At 37.5% G+C, this 24,260-nt stretch overlaps 2 protein-coding genes across 2 annotated transcripts in view; one reads left to right on the top strand and one right to left on the bottom strand.

Moving 5' to 3' along the window:
* The window catches only part of LOC140226749 (neuronal acetylcholine receptor subunit alpha-3-like), a 50,461-nt gene extending 46,515 nt beyond the window's left edge, over positions 1-3,946 (bottom strand). The window contains exon 1 of the mRNA XM_072307181.1: positions 3,535-3,946. Within this exon, the coding sequence (XP_072163282.1) occupies positions 3,535-3,610 (76 nt within the window). The 5' untranslated portion in view covers positions 3,611-3,946. The remainder of the gene's footprint in view (positions 1-3,534) is intronic.
* A 9,152-nt stretch (positions 3,947-13,098) lies between these two features.
* Positions 13,099-24,260, top strand: LOC140227509 (GTP-binding nuclear protein Ran). Its single transcript, XM_072307910.1, has 7 exons — positions 13,099-13,187; positions 15,123-15,193; positions 17,265-17,349; positions 18,025-18,150; positions 19,202-19,389; positions 21,032-21,202; positions 21,791-24,260. The coding sequence occupies exons 2-7, from the start codon at positions 15,158-15,160 to the stop codon at positions 21,833-21,835; spliced, it is 651 nt and encodes a 216-aa protein (XP_072164011.1). The 5' UTR covers positions 13,099-13,187; positions 15,123-15,157; the 3' UTR covers positions 21,836-24,260.

The raw sequence follows: 24,260 nt of genomic DNA, 5'->3' as shown, positions 1-24,260 counted from the left end.
TGTGGGTGAATACGAAATGTATGAGAAGGAATGTGAGTAATAGTTTGCATAGTGGTAATGTTATAATATTTAATAATAAATATATACGATTAAATAGAAATTGTATATATGATGAAAATATGCATAAACAGGGAGTTTATAGATTAAAACATGTATTAGGGAATAATGGTGAATTGAAATGTGATAGATATTTTAGAGATTTAGGTTTAGGAGTTAAAGATTTTTTTTTTTTTTGTTAAGATGTATCTATGAAAATATACCGATGGGTTGGAGGAGAAATATGAGAGAAAAAGAAAAAGATATTTTGGAAACTGATTTTATTATAGGAGGCAAAACAATTGGTATTAGCAATTTAAGATCAAAACAAATGTATTTGCAATTTCTTAAGGAAAAAGAAAGTGCAGTACCGATTTTTGAAAGAAGTAAACAAAATTATGGGTTTTCTGTTAAGGAGATACAAAATATATTTTTAAGGCCAAGACAATGTACATTAAATAGCAGATTAAGAGAGTTTCAGTTTAAATTGGTGCATGGTATTGTTTATACAAATCACCATCTTTTCAGGTTTGGTTTTGCTGCAAGAAACTTATATCCTTTTTGTGAAAAAGAAGAAGAAACATACAAACATTTATTTTACACTTGTGAGCATGTGAAATCAATCTGGGAATTATGTGAAAAAATGATAGAGGATGTTGATTTAAAAAATTGTACTTGGGAAGAAATTCTGTTTGGGAGGAAGGAGGGTAATAGGGGAAAACACCAGTTGTTAAATCATATTCTAATTTTGGTTGAATATTTGATTTTTAAAAGCAGAGAATATGGAAAGCCGCCTACATATAATGAAATAAAAAACAATATTTTAGAGGATAGATTTGAGGAAAAGAAATTAGCATCAACAAGGGGAACTTTAACCATTCATTTCAGTAAATGGGAAAATTTGAAAGTAAGTATGGAAGGACCCGGAGCCAGATGTCCACGGGGAAGGGGGAAGGGAGGGGCAGGGTAGTTGGGAGGGTAGGAAGGGGGGGGGGAGGGGGTAATTAAAGGGAATATCGATTCCATTTGGGTGTATATCGATTTTATTTGGGTGTATAGATTGATAATGTGTTAAGTATTTTTTTTTTTGTATGAATGCACTGTCATGCTGAAAGTACAGCTCCATTTGATTTTAATGAAAGTAAGTAAGCAGTGTATGTTGTTGTTTTGTTTTTGTTTTTTTTTTCCGGTGCAACATATATTCTTTACGAATGTACTGTTTCTGCTGAAAGTAGAGCTTGGCTTGATTTCATTATAATTGTGTTTTGCTGAAGCGTGGATTTTGTAAGACATGTGATTTGATCTGTTATGAAATTGTATTGAATATGGAATCAATAAAAGATTATGGAAAAAAAAACCCAGAAAAACAAATAACAGAGGCACAAACAAAACAATCTCTAGCATGTCTATATGGACACTCTATCGCTGAACTCCTAAAAAACAAAGTAACCAACAACGCAATTATAGCGAAATGATGCACGTATGCGAGGATACTCGATTCCTCCTCGTGTATTTGTTATCATGATACCGTATCTGCAGTGGCAACGTGCATTTTCTGCATTGCCGAGGATAAATTTCAGAAGAAAAAGAAAAGAGAAAAGAAAAGGCACATATATGTGACGTCATCATGCACGTGGGTGTAAAATTTTGCCGTTATATGCAGCTAGCTAGCATAGTATAGCAGTTGCGTTTGAGTAAAAGAGTGTGTGTACGTGAGAGAGAATGTGTACGAAGGTGTGTCCATAAATCGCATTTTGACGTAATCGAAAGGATGAGTGAAAGTGAGGGTACTATCACGCCCACGGAATAATAAAACATAATTTTCCTTGCTTTCACTTATCATTATCTTGTTTTGTGTGTGTTTGTTTGCTTGTTTGTTTGTTTGTTTTAAGAGGCGGCCACTCATCAACTGTCCTTTTATCTCGTGAATATGAGAGTTCTTTGTCCATGCCGTTTCTCCCTAAACGTCTGTACCGTGATAAGCGCATCTCGTTGAATATGTCGCCTAATTCTTTCCCAAAATCATCTTGTGTCACTGCTGGACTTATCCACAGAACATGAGGAGTAACCAACATTTTTTTTTTTCGATCGAGATATGCGATAGTTTCCCTTTTGTTACATTTTAATTTATTCATCTATCATTTTTTTTTTTTCGTGGTGATTTTCCACGTGTCATTTCCCATGCAGCTACCTGTAGCGTCAGCCACGAGGAATAAATCTTTCACCTGTTGCTTTGATAAGAATCGTCTTGCACATCAACTCAGCCTAATTTTATTCCGGGTATTGTTGCCAATTTTCAAGACACCTTAAGCCTTGTAGATAAAAATGTTCTATTGCCATGACATTATAGGTCGTGGCATTTATCTCTCGATGAATGTTGAACGGATTCGACCAACATACTCCAGTTCATGCTTCTCAAAATGTTGGATCGATACTCAACATTGAATATCAGAGAGTATATATCATAAAAGTTCTGAAGATGTTTCAAGTTGTTGAGTTTACTTGATGGTTCCAACCACCAACAGTCGGTACGTCCTGCAGTACCATGAGACCCTGACGAGAGTTTACAAGGATCATCAGAGAGCGATGTTGGAAGAGAAGAGGAGGGGTGTGTGTGGGGGGGGGGTGGAGGGGTGTACAGGTACACCAGAAAACAACGATGCATGGAAGTTTGCAATTACAGTGAATTATATAAAGATGACGTCACCTATCAACAGCAAAAAAAAACAAAAAAAAAAACAAAGGAAACACCATCATCATCATCATCAGACATGCACCAGCCGCAACCTCCTTAAAAATCATATGAAAACATTAATATGAGATCATGCATGCTTATACCTATTCGTCTATACAAAATGAAACGTTCGATAAACTGTCACATTCCTTATCAAGTTTCTTATCATTTGGAAAACTGCATTTCTGTGTACACTATTCGTACCAAATGAACATATAGAGATACATGAGCAGCGTACCTTTGACCTTTTCTTCTATCATGAAGAGTCTATAAGATCTTAATAGTTGTATTTGGTTTGGTGGTGAAGGGAGTTTTGCGATATTATTGTAGTACACCGAACATTTCCCCCAATAAGTTTTATTTAGAGGCAAACGGTATCTTGTAATTGGTTGTTTGAGCGGTCTTTAAGTTCTGCGACTTAAATACAATTTGCAAACTCTCTATGATCTCTTTATGGTTATGACGTAATAATAGGTTAATCACTCTCTCCGATTTCGTTTCATCTGTTTCCTTTTCATTCATTTATCCATATTATATTCGAACCTGGCAATACCTCATTACTTCCCTCTTGGTTTTCCATCATTTCACTTGTTGACTCATGCATTTACTAATGAGTTTTACATCGGCAACATATCGTCGCCGATATACGTAGTCATCAACGATAGACAGCGCGCTACGTCAGGAGTTCCTCCGGACACTCGTATTGATATATGAATTCGGGTCGTTTCAGTGTGTATCGATTGATGACAAAAAGAATATCTTACCTGTAATAGACAGAGAGATGTAAATGAAGGCGCTGTGTAACCACCAGACGGTCATCTTGTGGAGTGGTCCCAACATGTTGCTTTAGTATCACCTTTATTCCTCCGATTCTCGTCCTTTTTTTTTCCTCTTCTACGATCTCCTTTCCTTTAGAAACCCTCGACGTTCACACAAAATGGCCACCAAGACTCGTGGAGTCAGCCTCGTGCTGTGGAGGGTTTGACATGGAGCTTAATGGGGGTAGCAACTCCAGCAGGTATGATTTAGGTCACTCACGCAATTCAAACCAGTGTCGCCTGTTTGTACGACGTAGGTGCAGCAAGGAAAGGTGTCACAAGAATTCTCACATGAGATTAGGTATCCGATCCAGTTCTCGGCTCTGAGGCGGCTAAAACAAGTTGGATGCCACGAACCCAACACCAGGTCAATACACCGCAAGGCGTGCATTGATGTTACCAAAGCTCCTATGGTGACAGATACTCCCAAGGGGGGGGGGGGGGGGGGGGCTTCTCCACTCAGGGGGGTTTGTGTCGCTCTCCCCTTAACGCCAACCCTTTTCTGCTTTTCTCTCTCTCTCTCTTTTTTTTTAATGCAATGTGGGACGGGGAAGCAACGGAACGCGACGCCGCGACTACCGGGGACGCTGACGATGATTAACCGGCCACCTTCCACTTGATGCAAATTCCAGGCTCTATTTCTCCAGAGGAACTGTCATGTGCAGCTGAATTCTAGGGCAGCTGCCGGTATCCCACCATTTGTTCGCCAAGAAAAGTTGTTAATCCATGATCGAGCACATGTTGGGTCTGTCGATTCATAGAAGACATGGGGGTCTAGGACAAACCTGCCCCCTTCCCGTCGCTGTCGGCTGCTACCGTATCCATGTTTTTTTCACGAGTGCGATCAAGCTTCTCGTACGCACGTCAATGCGTTGCATGTGAGATGCTCTCGCATCGTATGCATCATCGACAAGGCATGGAGATTGTTCGTGCTCAACACTGCGTATCGTCGAGTCTAAAGGGGGCGGCAGCACACTTTGCATCGCCCGAACTCATCATCCGCGTTTTTGCTGAGCTGCCTTTTCAATGTTACCGAACAAAAGCTGTCCACTTCTGAGAGAGATCATGCAGAAACATTATAGATGGTGTTGGATTCGAGGAACACTAAACCACGGAACAACTTTCGCACCAAACTATGTTACATTAAAGATGGCTCATAATCTGATTACCGAAGGTACCAGTTCTTAATTAGTTTCCGCTGCAATCGATCAAGCTGAAACACTCGACCCGGTGAAGGACGACATAGAGAAAATAATCTCTGATCCACAAATGACATGAAAGTAAAAGCGTTCGTGTCAAAGAGTTAATCGTTTCTTCATATGGTTTGTATCTCTTGCAATAATTCTTATATTCCTCTTTTTCTTTCTTAATTCTACTTTTCTTTTTTTTTTGTTTATAATCTAACTTCTCAAAACATTCCGATTGACTCTTTCTGTGACAATAAGTCAATAATGTGAATAGATTATAAAGATTATTGGAAAATTGAGCAAAGGAAATTAATGGGATTCCATCGGGATTATAAAGACATACTTTCGGACAGAAAATTAATGTGGCCACAGAGGTACTCCTTCTACAATGCTAAAACTTTCATCGGCGCATTCAGTCTTCTTGGATAAGATTTGATATAAATAATCATCATAAATGCCAGTAATAATCCGATTAGTAATTGTAGATAATTTTATATCATTATGATGAATAAATGTGATTTGCTATTATTTATAGCTCTCTTTTACATTATGGCGATCATGGCCGCTGATACGCAACCAATAAACAACGCTTCTGATGAGCTGAATAATTATGTTCATAAATCAAGAGAAGTCTAAAGGATCATTATACACAGCCCAGGCTCTATCATCTTGTTGTCATCCGCATATAAATCATCGCAGTTTGTTGAAGGTCAAATGGACCATAAAATCGCAGGACATGAAACACTATTTATCGCTATTCGTCATGCATCATTCATCACACAGTTATGAAACACATGAAAACCGCACACGCATCGACAAACTGGACACATATGTGTCAGGAACACATTAAAGCACACGCATCAATGTTCGTATCGTTGTTTACTGTCTATATGTCAACCAAAGAGATTAATCTCTTTGATGTCAACACACATACAGCAACCAATGTTGATACAGCCGCTCTATGCACGTGGCAGTTTTCACGGGTAAAGCAAATTGGGCCAGCACGAAAAATCCTGAATACATTTTGTTATGCACATTTACTCGCATAATCACACAAACACACTTTTCTTTAAATAGTATACGCGAATTCAGTTTCATTCAGAAAAACAATAAGGGCACTAATCCAAATTGGTAATACCCTACAAAGTAACAAAATTACATACTTTGGTCACATAAGCTACAATTTATGTTCTTTTTGCACACCTATAGTCGTACAGAAAAAAGTGCAAAATTACTGGTCTATTGCAACCCTTAGTATTTCATGTATTCAGTTGGTAGCAATGACATGATCAGTGCAGCAAACTTACTTAGAGAATGGAAGTATGTTAATGTTATATAGGATAAGGCACACACACACACACACACACACACACACACACACACACACACACACACACACACACACACACACACACACACACACACACACACACACGCACACACACACACACACCACACCACACACCACACACATACTGGTTTACACAAAATTAGGCAGCCAAAAAAAAAAATGAGCTAACCTTGTCACCATCCTTCTACGATTAGTTGAAAACAGACAACCACTCCTGTAAAAAAAAAAAATAAAAAAAAAATCCTATAATCCTATAATGCCACAAGCGAAGGCTGATCCTTTCACGCCAATCATCATTGTATTTCGTCTTCAGTCGTATAAGTAGGCCTACACGTAGTTTTGCTGTTGTTGTTGTTTTCTTTTTGTGTGTGTATTCCATGGCTAACCTGTTCACTCCTGTCATTTGACAACGTAAAATCTAATGCGGCAGAAGACCACCACGTACAGTCTGCTAATCTGCTAATGCGATTGTCATCGACTAGATGGAAGTTGTGGGAGCCTTTGGACCCTGCTAAGAGTCATCCTGCAACATGATATCAGATGAAACTTAACCCTTTGTGTACCTTGAGTGCTTATTGGCACAGAAAACCCCATAGCGTTTGCACATACTGCCCGAAGTCCTTAGCACAAAAAGGGTTAACAGTGTATAACATGCAGGATTTTGCATTATACTTTGGCAAAATGAAGCGAGTTTTTATGTGGTTTTTTTTCCCCTTGAAATGTGTTTTCCGGAAGCATGATCGTCAGCGTCTTGTCATGTCATAATGATAATGATAATGATAATGATAATGATAATGATAATGATAATGATAATGATAATGATAATGTATAACATTTATATAGCGCTTAATACTGATGTTTCTAAGCGCATGTCATCTTGACTTAATTGAATGTCACTAATTTAACAGTATAAGATAAAAGCTTAAAACTTGACTTACAAAATCTGATAAACATGCTAAGTTCTTTGTGTATATTTCTATGTATATTTTGACAAAACTTTGATTTTGAACTACATTTAAACAAAATCTCCATTTCCAAACCCCAGGGTTTTGCATTAGTTCCTCCTCTGACACAACGCGATAACTATCCCAATGGCAATTCATCAATGTTATGATGAGCTTAACGTAATCAAATGATGATGATGATGATGATGATAATAATAATAATGATATTAATAATAATAATAATAATAATAATAATAATAATAATAATAATAATAATAATAATAATAATAATAATAATAATAATAATAATAATAAGAATAAGAATAATAATAGCCCATAATAATGATAATAATAACAATAATGTTGACAAGATTAATTTTTTTAATTATCACTCATTGATCTGTGCAAGAAGTTTTGGGTAATTTCAGAAAATTGATTATAAAGGCAAAAAGGTTTGTTACAGAGGTTTGAGGGAATGCACAGGAAGTGGACACACCTTTACTATAATAGCATTCATGTATTAAATGAAAGAAATTGACACTTATAATTCTATCTTTGATAGTGAACAGAATATAAATTCCTATTTACATCATGAGACCTGAGATTAAAAATATATATATATATATATGAATTGGTTTCATTTTAATGTATATATATCTTTTGTACATTTATTTAGTGGAACAAAATCTTGTGAACCAGGTCACAGCGCAAAACAACACTGTTCAACAACAATGTTCAACAACAAACACAACAACAACAACAACAACAACAGAACCAAATACATTTTTTTTTAACAAAAATGATTCAACAAAATGGCGGATTTCTATATTCCGGGTACACTGTCATAGCACCAAAAACAGTATCTTTATTTCAATATATATTATGATAAACATAAGAGTATGCGTAATACAAAGTATTAATTTTGCATGAAATATACTCTCAAGTGATTAACCATGTAATGGGAACAAAAGTAGGGGCGGATCCAGAAATTCCGTAAAGGGGAGGCGCCTTTGCAAAAACCGATAAGTCCATTTTTGAAGATTTTGAAGTACGATCTCTGTCATAAAGTAAATAATAATACCTTTTAAATGATATATTGGTCACTATATATAAAGGTATATTTTTTAAGTTATGGTCAAAAGAAGCAAAAATTTTCTTATTATTCTCTTTATTTTTCTTGAACTTTAATCGCAAATATCTCCATTTGGCAAATATGGACATCGGTTTTTGCAAACAAACTCTTCATATATATATATATATATATATATATATATAGAGAGAGAGAGAGAGAGAGAGAGAGAGAGAGAGAGAGAGGGGCTCGCGCCCGGTGCGCCCCCTCTGGATCCGCCACTGGAAAGTTTAATATAATGGAGTTGATTGCCTTCAAAAAATGCTAGTACATGTTGTACTAATGAATGACACAATATGCATTAAATCGCATGAAACTCCAGTCGGGGCTCGTGCACTAAAATAATTTACGGTTCAAAGTTTCAACAGACCGAGGCACTGGGCAACTTCCAAAATTGGTGGCGCTTCACGACTTAATATAAATCATCGTCCCATAGGGCTCACGCCTGTAAATAAAATGGAATGTCCCAGACCCCTTCACAAATTCAAAATAAATGAAGAAAAGAAATTTGGCAAAAAACTGAATGCCTGCAGATATTGAGTATGAATTCCTCTACAAACTGCATTTTGGTTGGAAGATGAAAGCTTTTCTCATGGGATTTGAAGGGACTATGTTTCATTGGGTACATGTACGGAAAATATGTGATATTTTGAGTGAAAAGAACTCGTAGTCTGGCTTTGCGGACCCTTGGACAGAGTTTGAGCAGAAGAACCCGCCTTGGGAATTTGATGGCTGAAACGATATATCTCACTTGTCCAGGTTAGTGAAAATGAAACATCTCATTTCTCCCAGCTATTTTACAGATTTTTTTTTTTTTTTTTTTGAATTTTGAATTCTCTATGGGAACTATTTACCCGTGTAAGCCCTCTAGAGGGCGACTGATCACAAATCTGTGATTGCGATACACCAGCTGGGCCCTGTTTTATGAAGAGTTAAAATTGATTATAAAGTTGATTTCAACTATAAGTCTATGGCAACCTGTGCGGTAAGGAAATTTAAAATCAATTTTATCTTTTGATAAAACGGGGCCCAGCTGCTGTATTTAGACATTCATTGTACATTTTGTACCAGTCAATTTAAGCTATTGTGAATACATTCGCACTTCATTATTTATTCAGTTCATCGTGAAATCATCGCAAAAGCAGTTAGGCCTATATCGCGAATTCACAATTTGCTTTGAATCCATTGTGGATTCGTATGTATTTCGTATGTGCTATTCGTCCCTTCGTAAGAACGTTGAACGATATAGGCCTAATATTACCAAATTGGCTCATAATTATATGCTTAGAACCTTGATATTGACAGTATATTTCATGATTACTAACCAGCTATGATTTACAACAATTATTTTCCTATTTAAACCCATCACCCAAGCCGAAGAACATGCAAATTATGGTACATTGTATATGAATTATGACACGATATGCGCGTACATGGAATTATTTATCTGTTTAAAGAAGTTGACCTATAAAAACTAATTATAAATCAGTACGCCTCTTCTTCTTTCAGATTTTTCATTTTGTCTGTCAAATGAGTGACAATACGAACGAGGAATAACTATGACCGATTGTTCAAGGCATATTATTTACCATTTGCAAATGAAATAAAAACCCAGAATAAGTGCTTTAGACTAATAGTTCTTGAATGTAAGTTAGGGATAGAAACAACCACTGCAAAAATTTGAATAGTTAAAATCGATGTTTAGTATGGTTAAATATTCAAAATGTGAACAATAGTTATAATAAAATGTTTCCAGACTAAACCGTCTACAGTTATGGTTTAAAATGAGAAAAATACAAATATCTCCTTTATATTTTAGCCTTTATTGCGAAAATTTTATATGATAGGATGTTTTTAGGTAAGACAGACCTACACATATGCAGTAACGCCATATCTTGAAATCTTTTTAAGTAACTGTTCCCAAAGGTAAACAGGACCTCAACATCTTTCCTGAGAAAAGCTTGCTTTGCATGTTATACACAGCGATGGCTTACTGTGACCTCCGTTTTTCGTTCACCCTCCATTGAAAATGATTTCACGGTGAGATTTCATCTTGTTTTTATCTGAACAAGAAAAGAATGTGTGTGATCGTTTAGCTAACATCATAGAATGGGTTAGAATTAGTTTCATATCCTATTCGTTTCTGATAGACGTTTTATTTCTTAATTCTTTTAGTTCTGAAATGACAATGTCATTGTTTAAATGAGTGTATGAATTAATTTCAACAGCATACATTTACAATATCAAGCTTTGATGTAGGCCAAGATATCAGGGGCGGATCCACGAATTCCATAAAGGGGAGCATAATTAAACGTATTTACAAAATTAAAGGGGAGCGCACGCCCCTTTTTTCTTTTTATTTCTTTTGTTTTAACGAAAAATAAAGAGGGGCGCGCGAGCGGTGCGCCCCCCTCTGGATCCGCGACTGAATAATTATGAGCCTTGGGTGCATGATTATAATGAAATCTGGAGACTGACGAAAAGAAAAGAAGGACGAAAACCATCGTTGGCTGGGACAGCTAAAAATGAGCAAAGGGACTCTGGAAACAAGTAGGAGATGGAGACAAGAAAAGATGGAGAAGAATCAATGGAGGAGAGTATATAGGCCTACGAAGGAGAAGGAGGAGAAGACGAAGAAGAAGAAAGAGAAGAAGAAACACCATTACACGAGCTTCCAACAAATTCGAAAATCCGCGTAAGTGAGAAAAAAAAAATCGAATTTCATGGTTTCCTCTGATTATGTTTTCCCGAACAGTAACGGAACAACCAACTTTACAAATGTTCCTCTCTCTCGAAAGCAGGCATTCATTTTTGCCCTGCTACTGAAATATAACATGATAGATGGAGTCATGCTTTCTTAGGGAGCTAAATTAGGCCTAGGTGCTCTTTAAATGTCGTCAAAAGATTCAGCCGCTTTTGTGAAATTCCTTCTCCAGGTGTGGATTCAGGAAATCCGTTAAAAAAAAAGGGGGGGGGGTCTTTCCATTTTTTCTTTTGATTTCCTTTGTGTTCTGGCGTCTTAACACATTCTGGGATCAGACATCATATTTGTTGTGGAATTCCAGCATTCTGAGAGTGGCTCAATGGAGATGTGGAAAGAAAAACAAATGTTGAGAACTGATTTGTTTGTTTGTTTGATTGTTTGTTTTTTGTTGAACAGGTTGCCCTATTTTTAGAAGTTTTATTGCAGTGAATTGCTAAATCATTGACTTGAAATACAAACAAAGTAACAGAAGACACTTTGAATTTAATTTGCCAGAGATGTATATCAATCATTATATATAAAATTATTCTTTTTTTCCCCGTATTTTGGGACGTGTGTGTATGCACACACTTACTTGTGGCAGAGTTCTCAGGTGATGACATCACATCTCAACTACTAGTACACTGTAGTTTGTGAACTGTATGCGGTTGCAACCATCGATGAAAGCGTGTTATGGAATTCTGAAAACTTGCTGAACATTCGACGTAAAGGGAACGTTTAATTGCGCGAAGAGAAACGCTAACCCAACCAACTTGTTCGTACTGAAGAGCGCACCAACAGACGACGATTGACTGCTGCCAAATCTTTTGTCCGGTCTCCGTTCAACTTGTACAAGATTCGGACGGACAGAAACCGCTACAAGCTAGAATGGTATGACGCAATATGCGCATGCGTTGTAACTCCTTTCAGTGACATGCGCACTAATTCTCTTCGGTAGCCTTACTCTCGGTCGTCCATGCAAAAAGATAACGCCATCATTTCGATCTGACTCCTACGAGTGTACTTATTTTAAATTGACTCTATATTAATGAGTAAGAATAGACAAAAAAAAAAAAAAAAACACATAAATTTTTATCACAATGACTAGGAAAACTGCAGAATCCTTACACAAGCTCACCAGAAGAGTTACACTTGTTTCAAATACAGAGCTGCACTCCGAGAAATGATATCAACTCAGCACCCTATTGGTTTGTATTACAAAGCAATATCAGTAAAAATTATGTTTTGACCCATGCTCTATAGCAACTATAACTCTTTCCTCACAAAAGTGATTAGGTCTATTATATTGCAAAAAGTAACAAAAAGTAACAAAGCGATTTGAATGTTCCTTCTTATTTTAAAAGGGATGATTATAACAACTACGAAAATAAAAATTCTGCAACTTCGTATTCTTTTTTTTTTTGGGGGGGGGGTCAATTCTTCTATATTATTCTACTTGATTTAAGTTGGTTTGTCAAAATCTGTTAACATGGCGAGGGACTGATTTTAGCCCTTTGTCGTGGGGCTTTATAAAAGATGTGAAATTTCGTTCATAATGACCATGTCATTTACTCAGGTTAAGGAGGAATATCCATATAATCATACAGTTCTTGATCAGTCAGTGACTGCAAAATATTTCTGAAAATTACAGTCACAATATACTCAATAGCTTGCCTGCTATGAGTCTCATAGGCCTACTTCAGTGAGCTCTTTGTCTGTTACCTATTCCACCGCCCAAAACTCAGAGCATTTTTTTCAAAATTGCATTAAATTCTGGCCAGGCTGTAACAATACTGCAATGATAATATGAGCATTATTTCTTTGTTATAAGATTGAAATTTATTACTGCAGCAAAACTGAGTATACATTTTCACGATTAACAGTTTCGAACAGAATCACAATCAAGTCATGGTGGTTTCAATCTTTCTCTTTTTCTGTTTCTGCTTGATTTTGAGAGTACATTGATAAAAAAGGAAATGTATTTGAATATTGATCAGCTGAAGAAAAAAAAAATTCTCCCCTCATGTTTTGTTGCTCGTTGTTTGTGCTGTTCGTCAAAATGAAAACTTTCATTGTGTTGAAACAGCCTGTTCTTCCACGTAACGACTTCCCTATTGTTAGCGTTGCCTTGAGGGGAGACTATATTAGGCGAGCGGTGAATGGGCAAGTCTCACGTGTAGAGCTGAATTTGCGCGCGACATTGCATTACATAGTATAGAATTCCCTAAGTCGGGCGTTTATTCAGGTAAGTCAATTCAAGCACTAAGTAATATTAATTATCTGAGATTGTATGATAAAAGAGTTGAGATTGTTATATGGAACCTCCTCTCTGAATTTTACTTATTGTGGTAAGAGTAACAAGCTACATTGGAGTAATATTGTCTTCCTTGTTGCAATGTCTTTTGACCTTTTGTTGACTGATGATGGGTGCCGCAACTGAGCAGTGTGTGTGAGTGCTGTACTGGTCAATGCAAGTCGCACAATGTGCTCGTGGTGCATGGTGCATGCTCCCTAAATGTGCATGGATGCATGATTCCATGAACTGCGACTGAGTGATTGCAAGCAGCAATACTGACCACATGCGGGTTGGAAAAACGTGCTCGGTATAACATCAACTCTAATTGATATGGCACGATGATAACTACAAAAGTTTTGTAGAAAACCATTGATCATAAAAGTCAAACTAGCTATGTCATGTCACCATCAGGATTCTCTTTATATTCTACGCTGAGTAACAGCGCGTCAACTTTTGCCACCTTTACTTTTGACATGACAATGGTAAATTACTTGTAGGCCTACAGGTAAAGTTTAGCTAAAGTAAGAACGGAAAAAGCTAAATCTGATTCTGATTTACATGGATTACTCTGAAGACGGTGAAGTGTGGTGCAAGAACATGTGAAGAAGTCTAATATGGCCAGAATTTGCCAGAAGAGCAATCGATCAGCTCAGCATGGTTTTTAACTTGACTGAAAGATCGGTCTGTCCTGTTAGTCACTTAGTGTAGTGTAGGCTATCTCTGGTTGTCAGGGACATATGTGGAGACTGCGTCTGGCTTCACGGAATTATATTTATATAGCATTTGTTCAATTCATTCAGACCATAGTGATATGTCATTGCCAGATATGGAATTGATATGTGAAACACAGCTCTGTATTTGTCCAATTTATACAGATTGCAGTTTGCAGGGTAAAATGGAATTTTGTCAAGGACATTCCAATATTTACAATAAAGTTGGCATTGACTTTCATTCTGTTAATGTTGTACATACATTGTATTGTTGATCATAACCCCCCCCCCCCACACACACACACACACAAATACCATGGCAAAGGCCATTTTGTTGTCTGCTGTCTCTAGTACGAGTAGTAGCTGTTCCCCAGATTTGAGTCAACTAGAATGAAATGCAATCGCCTAATACTATGTATTTCGGGGAAATGGTGTGTTGTGAAAAGCTCTCTTAGGCATGCTGCAGATTGCTTGGAGCTTGACAAGCAAAATGTTAGGTGTGGGTCATTCTTGGTAACATGTCCAAAAGAAGAATATGAAACAAAAAAAAAAAAGAAAAAAGGAAAGAAAGAAGATGAAAAGACCTGCATTCACAGAACTAAAAAAAAAAAAATGAATTGATGCCATGCAGAGAATAAATAAATCAAATCAAATCTACATGTAGGTCCCCTACCAATTTCCCATGATTCTGCTGAGTGTTCTTTGCCAACTTGATCTTTTCCTGTCGAGACAAGATAAAAGCCAACCGTGATTTGATGTTGGATTTTTGTTGTATGTTTTTCCTATTGAGAACACGATACATGCTGCACACAAGTATCTCCCAGTTTATTCAGTGGAACCTTCCTAACATTGATGTGTAAAAGTTGGCCTGCGCTCAGAGCATGACATTTGCTCTCAAGGGAAATATGATGTGGCTGAAGGAGTTCAGTTATCAAAAGTACTTGACGAAATGAGTGATCAGTCACCCTGACGCAAGTGAATTCGGTCGCTTGTATCTCAATATTGGTGCAAGTACTTGGATGCACTTGGCCTTATAATGCTCCCCATCATATCCTTATTGTCTGTAATAGTGCCAGTGGAAGTTTTTACAAGTAGTCCTGTTATGTAACCAGTTTTAACTTTGTACATAATCAGCTCATGTAGTGTTTTCCTTCTCATCCCCTCTGTTTTCCAGATTTCATTTTCTCAGCACCGTAAAAAACAGAAACAATGGCAGCGCCTGCTCAGCCGATGGCTGTATTCAAGGTGAGTGCAGAAGATTGTTGTCTTATAAATTTCATTCTGAAAGCAATCACACAAACTCAGAGTGCACATGACATGTCTTCAGGCGATGTGGTGGGGGGGGGGGGGGGGGCTTTAAGTCAAGAGATTTCCAATGAGGGAAACTAAATTCAGGTCTTCATATGCCTCCAAAGAATCCAATGCAATTTTGAGATGAGCAAGGTCTAGTTGCCCTTCCACCTTACGATCAATGAGAATTTATTTGCTTGCAGTGTGTGGTTTAAGACACTCTTTCTCATTGGCCAGTGCCACTGGGATGGATGGCCGTGTTTGAATGTAGTTTATGCTCCACTGTAGTGTCTGTAGACTCTGGCTTTGGCTTTCAATTCCTGTAAGGACATTCAACCTCCCCCAAGAATGCATTCTGGTCAGAAGCTCTGCCCAAGTTCCCCTTACCCCTCCCCCCCACCCCCCCCCCCCCCCCCGAACCTGAATCAGCCATCACCTTTTCAGTAAAATGGCAATTTGCAAGAAAAAGATTTCCATCTGTTCCAAGTGTTTACTTTATTATTTTTATGCCTCCGCCAACGAAGTGGCCGGAGGCATTATGTTTTCGGGTCGTCCGTACGTCCGTACGTCCGTACGTCTGTACGTCCGTCCGTCCCGTTTTGTTTTTGTCAATATCTCAAGAACCGTGTGGTGGTTTTGCATCAAACTTGGTATGAGGGTATATCCTTGGGGGATGATACTTTGTGTGGATTTTAGGGTCACAGGGTCAAAGGTCAAAGGTCACAGGTTATTTTGTGAAAAAAAAATGAAATTTCATGTTTTTCTCCATATCTCGCAAATGGTTCAAGATATCTTCATGGAACTTAGTATGTATGCTTGTACCGATGGGCAGTGATTATCTAGGGAAGTTGGGGGTCATGGGTCAAAGGTCAGGGGTCAAAGGTCAAGGTCAACTCCTCAAAATATAACTACTTTCCTTATATTTATGCAATGCCTGAAGGACTTTTTTAAAACTTGATGTATGCATGTATAACCCAATATATATTCTGTGAGAAGTTTGTTGCCAAAAGGTCAAAGGTCAAAAGGTCAAAGGTCAAGTGAAAGTGCTAAATTGCACTTTTTCCTCCATATCTCAAAAGTAACTCAAGGTATTGTCATGAAACTTACATATTTATGCATGTTCTACTTAACAGTGATTCTCTTTGGAACCGTGGGGTCAAAGGTCAAAGGCCAGGTTTCGATAATACTATTTTACCATTTGATACTGAAATTATACTTTTTCTCAATACCTTGAAAATTACTCAATGCATAAACTTGTAAAAGGGTCAAAAGTCAAGTGAAAATCATCAGTTCCCCCAAATACCTGCTCTCTGACGTTTTAATCATTCATCCAATTGAACCTAGTTCTAGGAAAGTGAACATTCGGCACATTTGTGGCAAACCTGTCATTTTAATATTTTGCCAATTGTGTGAAACTGTCGTCACACATTGTCAAGACATTGTACTATAGACCTATTAGGAGAACCATGCATTATGGCGGAGGCATACACCAGTCGCCGTTGCGACATTTCTAGTTTTTTATTATTGTTATTATTATTATTATTATTATTATTTACTGATTTTATTTTATATCTATATATACTTTATCTGTAAATGTGAGGTCCTGTTTCATCCTTCGGCTGTAATGATTGCCAGTCATGGTGTTGGCTGTCTTTTTGGTACTTTACACTAAGAGTTTGCAGTTTGAAAATGTCTGAATTTTTGCTCTACTGAACTGATGAGAAAATAATAATGAGCTAGTATTATTTTTAAGATGTTTAAAACAGAATGATACCATGACCAAAAAAAAAAAAAAAAAAATGGCTTCACACAAAATGTTGATTTACGGGAATAAACTCCACTGTTGTCAGTTCCTATGCCATCATTCCATTGTGTGTGCGCATTTTCATAAGGTTAAAGGTCTATTATTGGTTAGATCATCCAGCATACATTCCCCAATAGCTTTATCATGTGCCATTGTTCAGTGTCAGTAAACTCCAAAGAAAAAGATATATTTTGTAACCATTTTGTGATTCCACTTTAACAGCTCGTTCTTGTTGGTGATGGAGGTACAGGAAAGACCACATTTGTTAAACGTCATCTCACAGGAGAGTTTGAAAAGAAATACATTGGTGAGTGACATAGTCGTTTTGACAATTCTGTGTGAAGAAGCACTTAGTTCTCACATAGATTTTTGACTCACTTGAGCTAGTGACATTATTCCGAGGTTCTATGTGTGTTTAGCTTCCACAAAACTCAATGCTCAATATGTCATCTTCCATGCTTAAAGTTTTCAGTTGGCAGGAATCATAACAGACTTGTTGGTCTGTTTTTGTTTTGTTTTTTTCCTGATGGAAAATTGTCAATATGAATTCAAACTCACTTTTCGTCGCTAGTTTCCCCTGTTTTACCCCATCTTACACACATACACGGTATCCACCATATAATATATGGATATGTTATTTGGTAAATTGGGACCTGTAAGGCAGTTTTGAGAGTGGTCAAAATCATGAATAAGAATTGCAGTAACAAAATGAGAGGAAAAGGTTCTCCCTTTGTTGAAGAAAGGTTAGTGATTTCAAGCCTTGCAGACGATTTACAGCACATCTGTTTCAAGGAAGCAAATCGTTGCAAGTTTGTTAATTTTGAATATATTGGTCTACGTGCAAAAAAAAAAAAAAAAAAAAAAATACCACCGTGTAACAAAGATACAATCAAAGGAGAAATTTAAAACCCACAATTTCTGGAGTTTTTTCCTTGTGATTAATTTCATTATGAATAAAAGATGTTCTTTTTTTACTCTGCAGCAACCCTTGGTGTTGAGGTGCATCCTTTGGTGTTCTACACAAATAGGGGACCAATCAGGTTCAATGTATGGGACACAGCAGGTCAGGAGAAATTCGGAGGTCTGAGGGACGGCTATTACATCCAGGGTAGGCATGGACTCTAAGTGATTTTGAAAAAGCTGTTTTTCGCCTACAGATATTTGTGTGAATGAGGAGGTCACAGACATTTTTGCGAGATGTCATTTTTGCAATTAAAAATCGAGACTATCACAAGTGCACTAATGCCTCTCTGGGTACCAATATTTTTGTGTGTTGTTAAATTTGCAGCTCAATAATGATTAACAAAATTTGTAAAGATTAAATCCTGGCAAAAATAACAACTCCTATTATGTTGGCTCTCCTTTAACCAATTTGTAATACTATATGTTTTGGCTGATGTTGTATGATAAAAGCTGACTATAAGAAACACCAAGTTGATGAAATATTAATATCCAGACTAAACGTTTTATTACTTGATGGTAGTGTCCTTGTGCATTTCGCACAGTTTTCTGAAGAATTTCTAAATGTGTGCTTTGTGAAAGAGGTAAGCCATTTCTGAGTCTGAAATTTTGTCACGTGTCCGTCTGTCTGTATAGCAACACAGATCTGGAAAATCTGTTACTTAATTAGTAGCAGTATTGATAGTGCAGAAGGGGACAGAGGGTTTTTATTTTTTACACTTTGTTCTTAGGGTAAAAGCTAGCCATTACAATGTCTCAAAGGCTTTTTGTCCTCTTCTGTAAAATAGAGTATGGAGTAAAATAAGAGTTTTTATGACTGACATAAAACAGGTTTATCAGGTAAGGATTACAGATGGTAAATTGGTAGTCACAGTGGCTTGAAGGTAATTGAATACAGTGCACTCCCGTTAAACAAATACGGTTATATCGAAGTAAAAATTCAGGCCGTAACATTATCTGCTCTATGTTTTTTAGTGTTTGTTTATTCGGTTATAATGGAATTTCAGTATACCGAAAGAAAACTGCCGGTCCCAAGGACTTCGTGATAATGGGAGTCCACTGTAATAAATCCTATAGGATGTATGATTGATGAATATTATGATGGCTAGAAGCCTTATTGCTAGAAGCATTTGCAAAAATGTGGTGGGTATAAGCACAACTGATGTTCTTAAAAAGATGACCTATGTATTTCTTTCCAGGCCAGTGTGCCATCATCATGTTCGACGTCACATCAAGAGTCACGTACAAGAACGTGCCCAACTGGCACCGCGACCTGGTGCGAGTGTGCGAAAACATCCCCATCGTCCTCTGTGGCAACAAGGTGGACATTAAAGACAGGAAGGTCAAGGCCAAGACCATCACCTTCCACAGGAAAAAGAACCTCCAGGTATCAAAGAGATCAGCTCATTATGGTTGTCTTTCTGTCTGTCTGTCTGTCTGTCTGTCTGTATCTCTGTCTGTCTGTATCTCTGTCTGTATCTCTGTCTGTCTGTATCTCTGTCTGTATCTCTGTCTGTCTGTATCTCTGTCTGTATCTCTGTCTGTCTGTATCTCTGTCTCTCTGTCTCTGTGTCTCTGTCTCTCTCTCTCCTGTCTTGGTCCTGGCTTGCTGATACATCTTTCAGAAATGCAGGAACAGCAAAAAAGGGACATTTGTGAAATTCGTTTACCTCATAGATGTGAACTTGAGAAAGCAGGATTCCCTCTTGATAAATTACTAGTTGTAATTTGTTTCAAAATGTAGTTCGCTGTTGTCACTTGGTACCAATGAGAGATCCTTGTTAGAGTATTTTCACAAGTGTTGGTACTCTCACCTGCCAAAATACATGTAGGCTGGTTAGTACTTTATTACTCTGCTGGGTGGCTTGGTCATTAGAGTTAAGTCTTCAAAACTGTTTCACAGAATAAACTTGATAAATGATATGGACTGTATAATTTTTCCTGCAGCACATTTTGATACACTTATCCAAATGCCCCACATTAAGCTTTTAGTTGATGAAAGCAGAAACAAAATAATGAATGCTTTCTCAAAAAGTGAATTGAATTCCATACTGTAGTTTTGATAAAATTCTGACTTTTATAATAGTGGTCCAGAGAGGGTACAGTTTCATGCAATCATTGCCTCTCTGAAAGCAAGCATATTCCCTCTGACGGTAACCTCATTGCCATCAGAGTTGAACCAGCTTGCAAGAGAATCCAACCTTTGGTCTGCCAGTGTGGTGTTACTCTTCTTGTGGGACAACATCTTCACAGATTGAAGGAACAATTTTCCGTGGTGAAATGGTTCAGTCATACAGGGGAATCCCGTTATAACGAGGTCGTATCTGTACACTTGAAATACACTCATAAATTTCCCCTCTGAACATGTTCTGCTTTGATAGGGTTACACACATAGTATGATATGATATTGATGGATGGGAAAGCAGAAAATGTGATGGTACAATGTACTTGTAAAGGGCTGAAGGTATTCTAGCAAAAACAGGACAAACAAAAAAGATCTTTTTTTTTCTCTGATGTTGACTGTTTTAGATTTGAAATATGTCATAGATGGTACATGTCTTTCTCTTATTTATTATGTGCTACCTGTATAATATCTACTAGAATTTGTTTCTGTAGAGTTTGTGTGTTGATGAGCATGGATTTATGCCTGTTTAGGTGCAGATGTCTCATCTGACAATAGATGTAGATTAACCAATCCTACCAATCCCTTTATCTATCACAATAGCTTGTGTGCTTGACTGTTCTGTTTCATTCTTGTGGGTTTGTGCATTGTGCAACCAGCAGGCTCCTCAGTGAGAAGAAACATAATACCAATAAAAGGTGAATTGTGGCAAAGGCATATGCATATATATACAGTACATAGGATCGATCAGATTTAGACCTTTACTCATGTCGTATTGATCTTGCTTCTATGTTACGGTATAGGAAATGTATTTATGCCAATGCAATTCACACCCCACACACACACAAGATCAAAGAAAGTATCACATGTAACCAATGTCTCCTTAATACCTGTTCTCTCTTGGCAGTATTACGACATCAGCGCCAAGAGCAACTACAACTTTGAGAAGCCGTTCCTGTGGCTGGCCCGTAAGCTGTGTGGAGAGGCTGAGCTGCAGTTTGTGGAGATGCCTGCACTCCAGCCCCCAGAAATCACCATGGACCCCACATTGGCATCGCAATATGAGGCAGACCTTCAAGTAAGTTTGGGGGCACTCTCTAAAAGGGGTTTCAAGGAACACTGAGATTGATCATCAGGCCTGGCTTTTGCATTACACCTGACTTAAGATGGTTATAAATTTTGTGGAGGAAATGAAATTCATGGTTTATTTGTCCATGTTAGTTTTCATTAGAAAGTTGAACCAAGGCTCTTAAACATGTCATGTTATTCAAGATATTTTGCTAGAGGAATATAGTACAGTGGACTCCCATTGTAACAAAGTCCTTAGGAGTGGCATTTTTCTTTTGCTATATCGAAACTTTGTTATAACCGAATGAATGAACAATAAAAAAAAAAAATACCTTCCTTGTAACCGACATTTCGTTATAACCATGTTCATTATAACATTTATAATGTTTATCCAGTCACCTGTATCTGCTAAATGTCAAAACATGGGAGATTCTAATTTGCATGCAGTGTCAAGTGCTATGTTAGGTAAGCATGGGGCCATCTTTTCTAGTCATCCGAAAGAACTAATGAAAAATGAACTAATGAAAATCTAAACATGTTACTAGACTTGATTACTGTGAAATTTACCTCTCTTTTCTTTATGTTTTGCTCCCTGCAGGAAGCCCAGAACACTGCATTACCTGATGATGACGAGGAGATATAATTCCTAGCCAGGATAAAAACATGTAATTACCATGGTAACAGTTGTGTGTCAATTATGTAATCATCTGGATTCCTTGTCACAGTCTGGGCTCTGTTTTATGCTGGCAACCCATTCCACTAATTCATCAGGAAAAAAAAGGCAAAGAAAGAAAGATAAGAGATAATAATAGAATGGGAAATCTTTTCGTAGGAGTCAGCGGGAGTTCCAGATGATTACACGCAAAGGAGTGGAATCTACTGAGGCATGGTATTTATAGCTCTGTTTGTTTCCGCTTTTATTTATGTGCTCACAATATGTGACATTTTCTACTCCACTGACATTTTTCGAGAATGATTTCGGCCATAGCTCGTAGAGTACTTCCCTGTTATTCCCTGTTATCCCTTCCTTGGATTAGTAATGAGAAATTAGTCGCGCAAGAGACGTTTTCAGTGACGAATTGTGTGAAGATGCATGTCGTGTTAGGTGACGGGACACATTACCTCAAAGAGAGAGAATTTTAATACATGTATTTGCTTTGTAGATAGTTTGGTTCAAAGGAATGGTGTTATTCCATGAGGGGTAGCATTAACTGCCTTCTGTAAAGCAAAGATGATAAAACGACCCAACCTTCCCAAGGTTGTATGTACATTGTAATTATATTTCTCTGTGAAGTAAAAGCAAGACTTGAAGTTTTGTATCAATGTGGTGTGAACATTTTTGATATTTTGGTCATAAGGATGTTTTATTCATTGTCACAAATGAAAAAGCAAATGATAATAACTATGACTGCACATTTATAGTGTGTTTCCGTTTTGAGAATTGAAATGTGAAGTAAATTACAGGTGCACTTCAGATACCTTCTGATCAATGTAGAGGAAACGTGTGCCCATGGCCAAGCTTTAAAAATGAAGCATTGTATCATAGCTGTATATGAAATGATATTCACCTTTTAATGAATCATATTTCTTTCATTTGCTTTGATAACTGACCAGATGTATGTGTGTTCCATTATCTAATTCATGAAGTTTTGACATTATTGTCTGATACTGTCAGCCAGCTGCAAGCTAAAGGGACATCAAATTTATACCGATATGTTGCGACAATTTGTTTGTTCCGTTTTTCCTCTTTTTTTTCTCACCTGTACAGTGCAGGCTCGGCGTGTCCACATGGTGGACAATTATTTGTAGTGTTGTACCTTGGCAGATCCCATTCTAGGCTAATATCACAAGGAGATCTTGGCTGTATAGAACATGAGTAGAAACACTCCCTGGTCTGGTTCAGACTTTGGCTGTACAAATGCCACAGAAGCCATTCAGTGTGTTGGATAAACATGAAAGTGATTCAGTGCACAGGAGCTCTGTTGAACAAACAGACATTTGCACAAACAGCTATCACATCTTATGCCCTAAAGTAGTGAAGGTCGGTTCTCCGTCATGACACACTTGTTTTTTGGTCATTTGGAAATAACAAAACAAAACAAATGGCCTTTGTAGTACCTGTTCTCACATGCTAACTACGATAAACTCATAATGAACGTTCAAATGTAACATACTTTGGGTTTGTGGGTTAAATTTTGATAAAGGTTGTACCTCTTTTGGATGATGTATTTTATTATTTGTTGGAAGGTGTGTGTGGGGGGGGGGGGGGGGGGAGGGGGGCATTCTCGGGAAGGCAAACCCAACCATGACATGGATATGCTAATGAACAAACTGAGGTACAGCACCTAGATTTTAGTGTTTCATGTGGTGATTCCATTGGAAGATGAGTGCCTAGCCTACAGAAGGCAGAGAGCTAGTAGTTCTGAAAGCTTGCTGTTCATTCATACACTTAGAGCCAGAGAGCCGAGTGTCGACCCTTATTAAATGTGCATGTACATCTGTGTGCAAGATGGGGGTATGACTCAAATACTCATCCTACCGGTGTCCGATTTAATGCATGATTTCATTATCATGTACCGTTCACAAGTTTCATGTATATGCAATTAGTCTGAATTATGAGTGTTTACAAGAATTCTCGAGGCTAGTATTTTTGCACACATACGACTTTATGTTGTTGATGTAAATTACATTCTTATATTTTTTTTTGTCACTGATTATATTCCATATCTTATATGCATGTGAAACTTGACTTACAGGAGCAGAATTATTGGTAGAAGCAGTCTTTCTGCTGAACGGATTGCATCATTGTCATGCACCAGAACATAGTCTGCGTGGGCACTTTGCTTTCCCCTTCATCTCGGCATTGAAAAATCCTAGTTCAATTAGACTTCGTTAAATTCTATAGACATACATGTGTGTACAGGTATGGGACTTCTCCATGCAAGCAACAGAAACACTAAGCACAACCCAGAGATGTATGTGGGATGCTTTTTCCTTTTTTTTTTTCTTCTCCATGTGTACTTGTCCCTTAACACGAAAATTAAACAGAATGTATGTTTGAATTTGCA

This window comes from Diadema setosum, chromosome 4 (genome assembly GCF_964275005.1).
Source record: "Diadema setosum chromosome 4, eeDiaSeto1, whole genome shotgun sequence".
Taxonomy (NCBI): Eukaryota; Metazoa; Echinodermata; class Echinoidea; order Diadematoida; family Diadematidae; genus Diadema; species Diadema setosum.
This window is presented reverse-complemented; position numbering and strand designations above follow the sequence as displayed.

What these genes read in the sequence shown, in the direction of transcription:
- LOC140227509 (XM_072307910.1), top strand. Translation starts at nt 15,158, where the DNA reads ATGGCAGCGCCTGCTCAGCCGATGGCTGTATTCAAG. An exon ending in GTTTGAAAAGAAATACATTG is followed by an intron (nt 17,350 to 18,024) that starts GTGAGTGACATA and finishes TTTACTCTGCAG; the next exon opens with CAACCCTTGGTGTTGAGGTG. An exon ending in AATATGAGGCAGACCTTCAA is followed by an intron (nt 21,203 to 21,790) that starts GTAAGTTTGGGG and finishes TGCTCCCTGCAG; the next exon opens with GAAGCCCAGAACACTGCATT.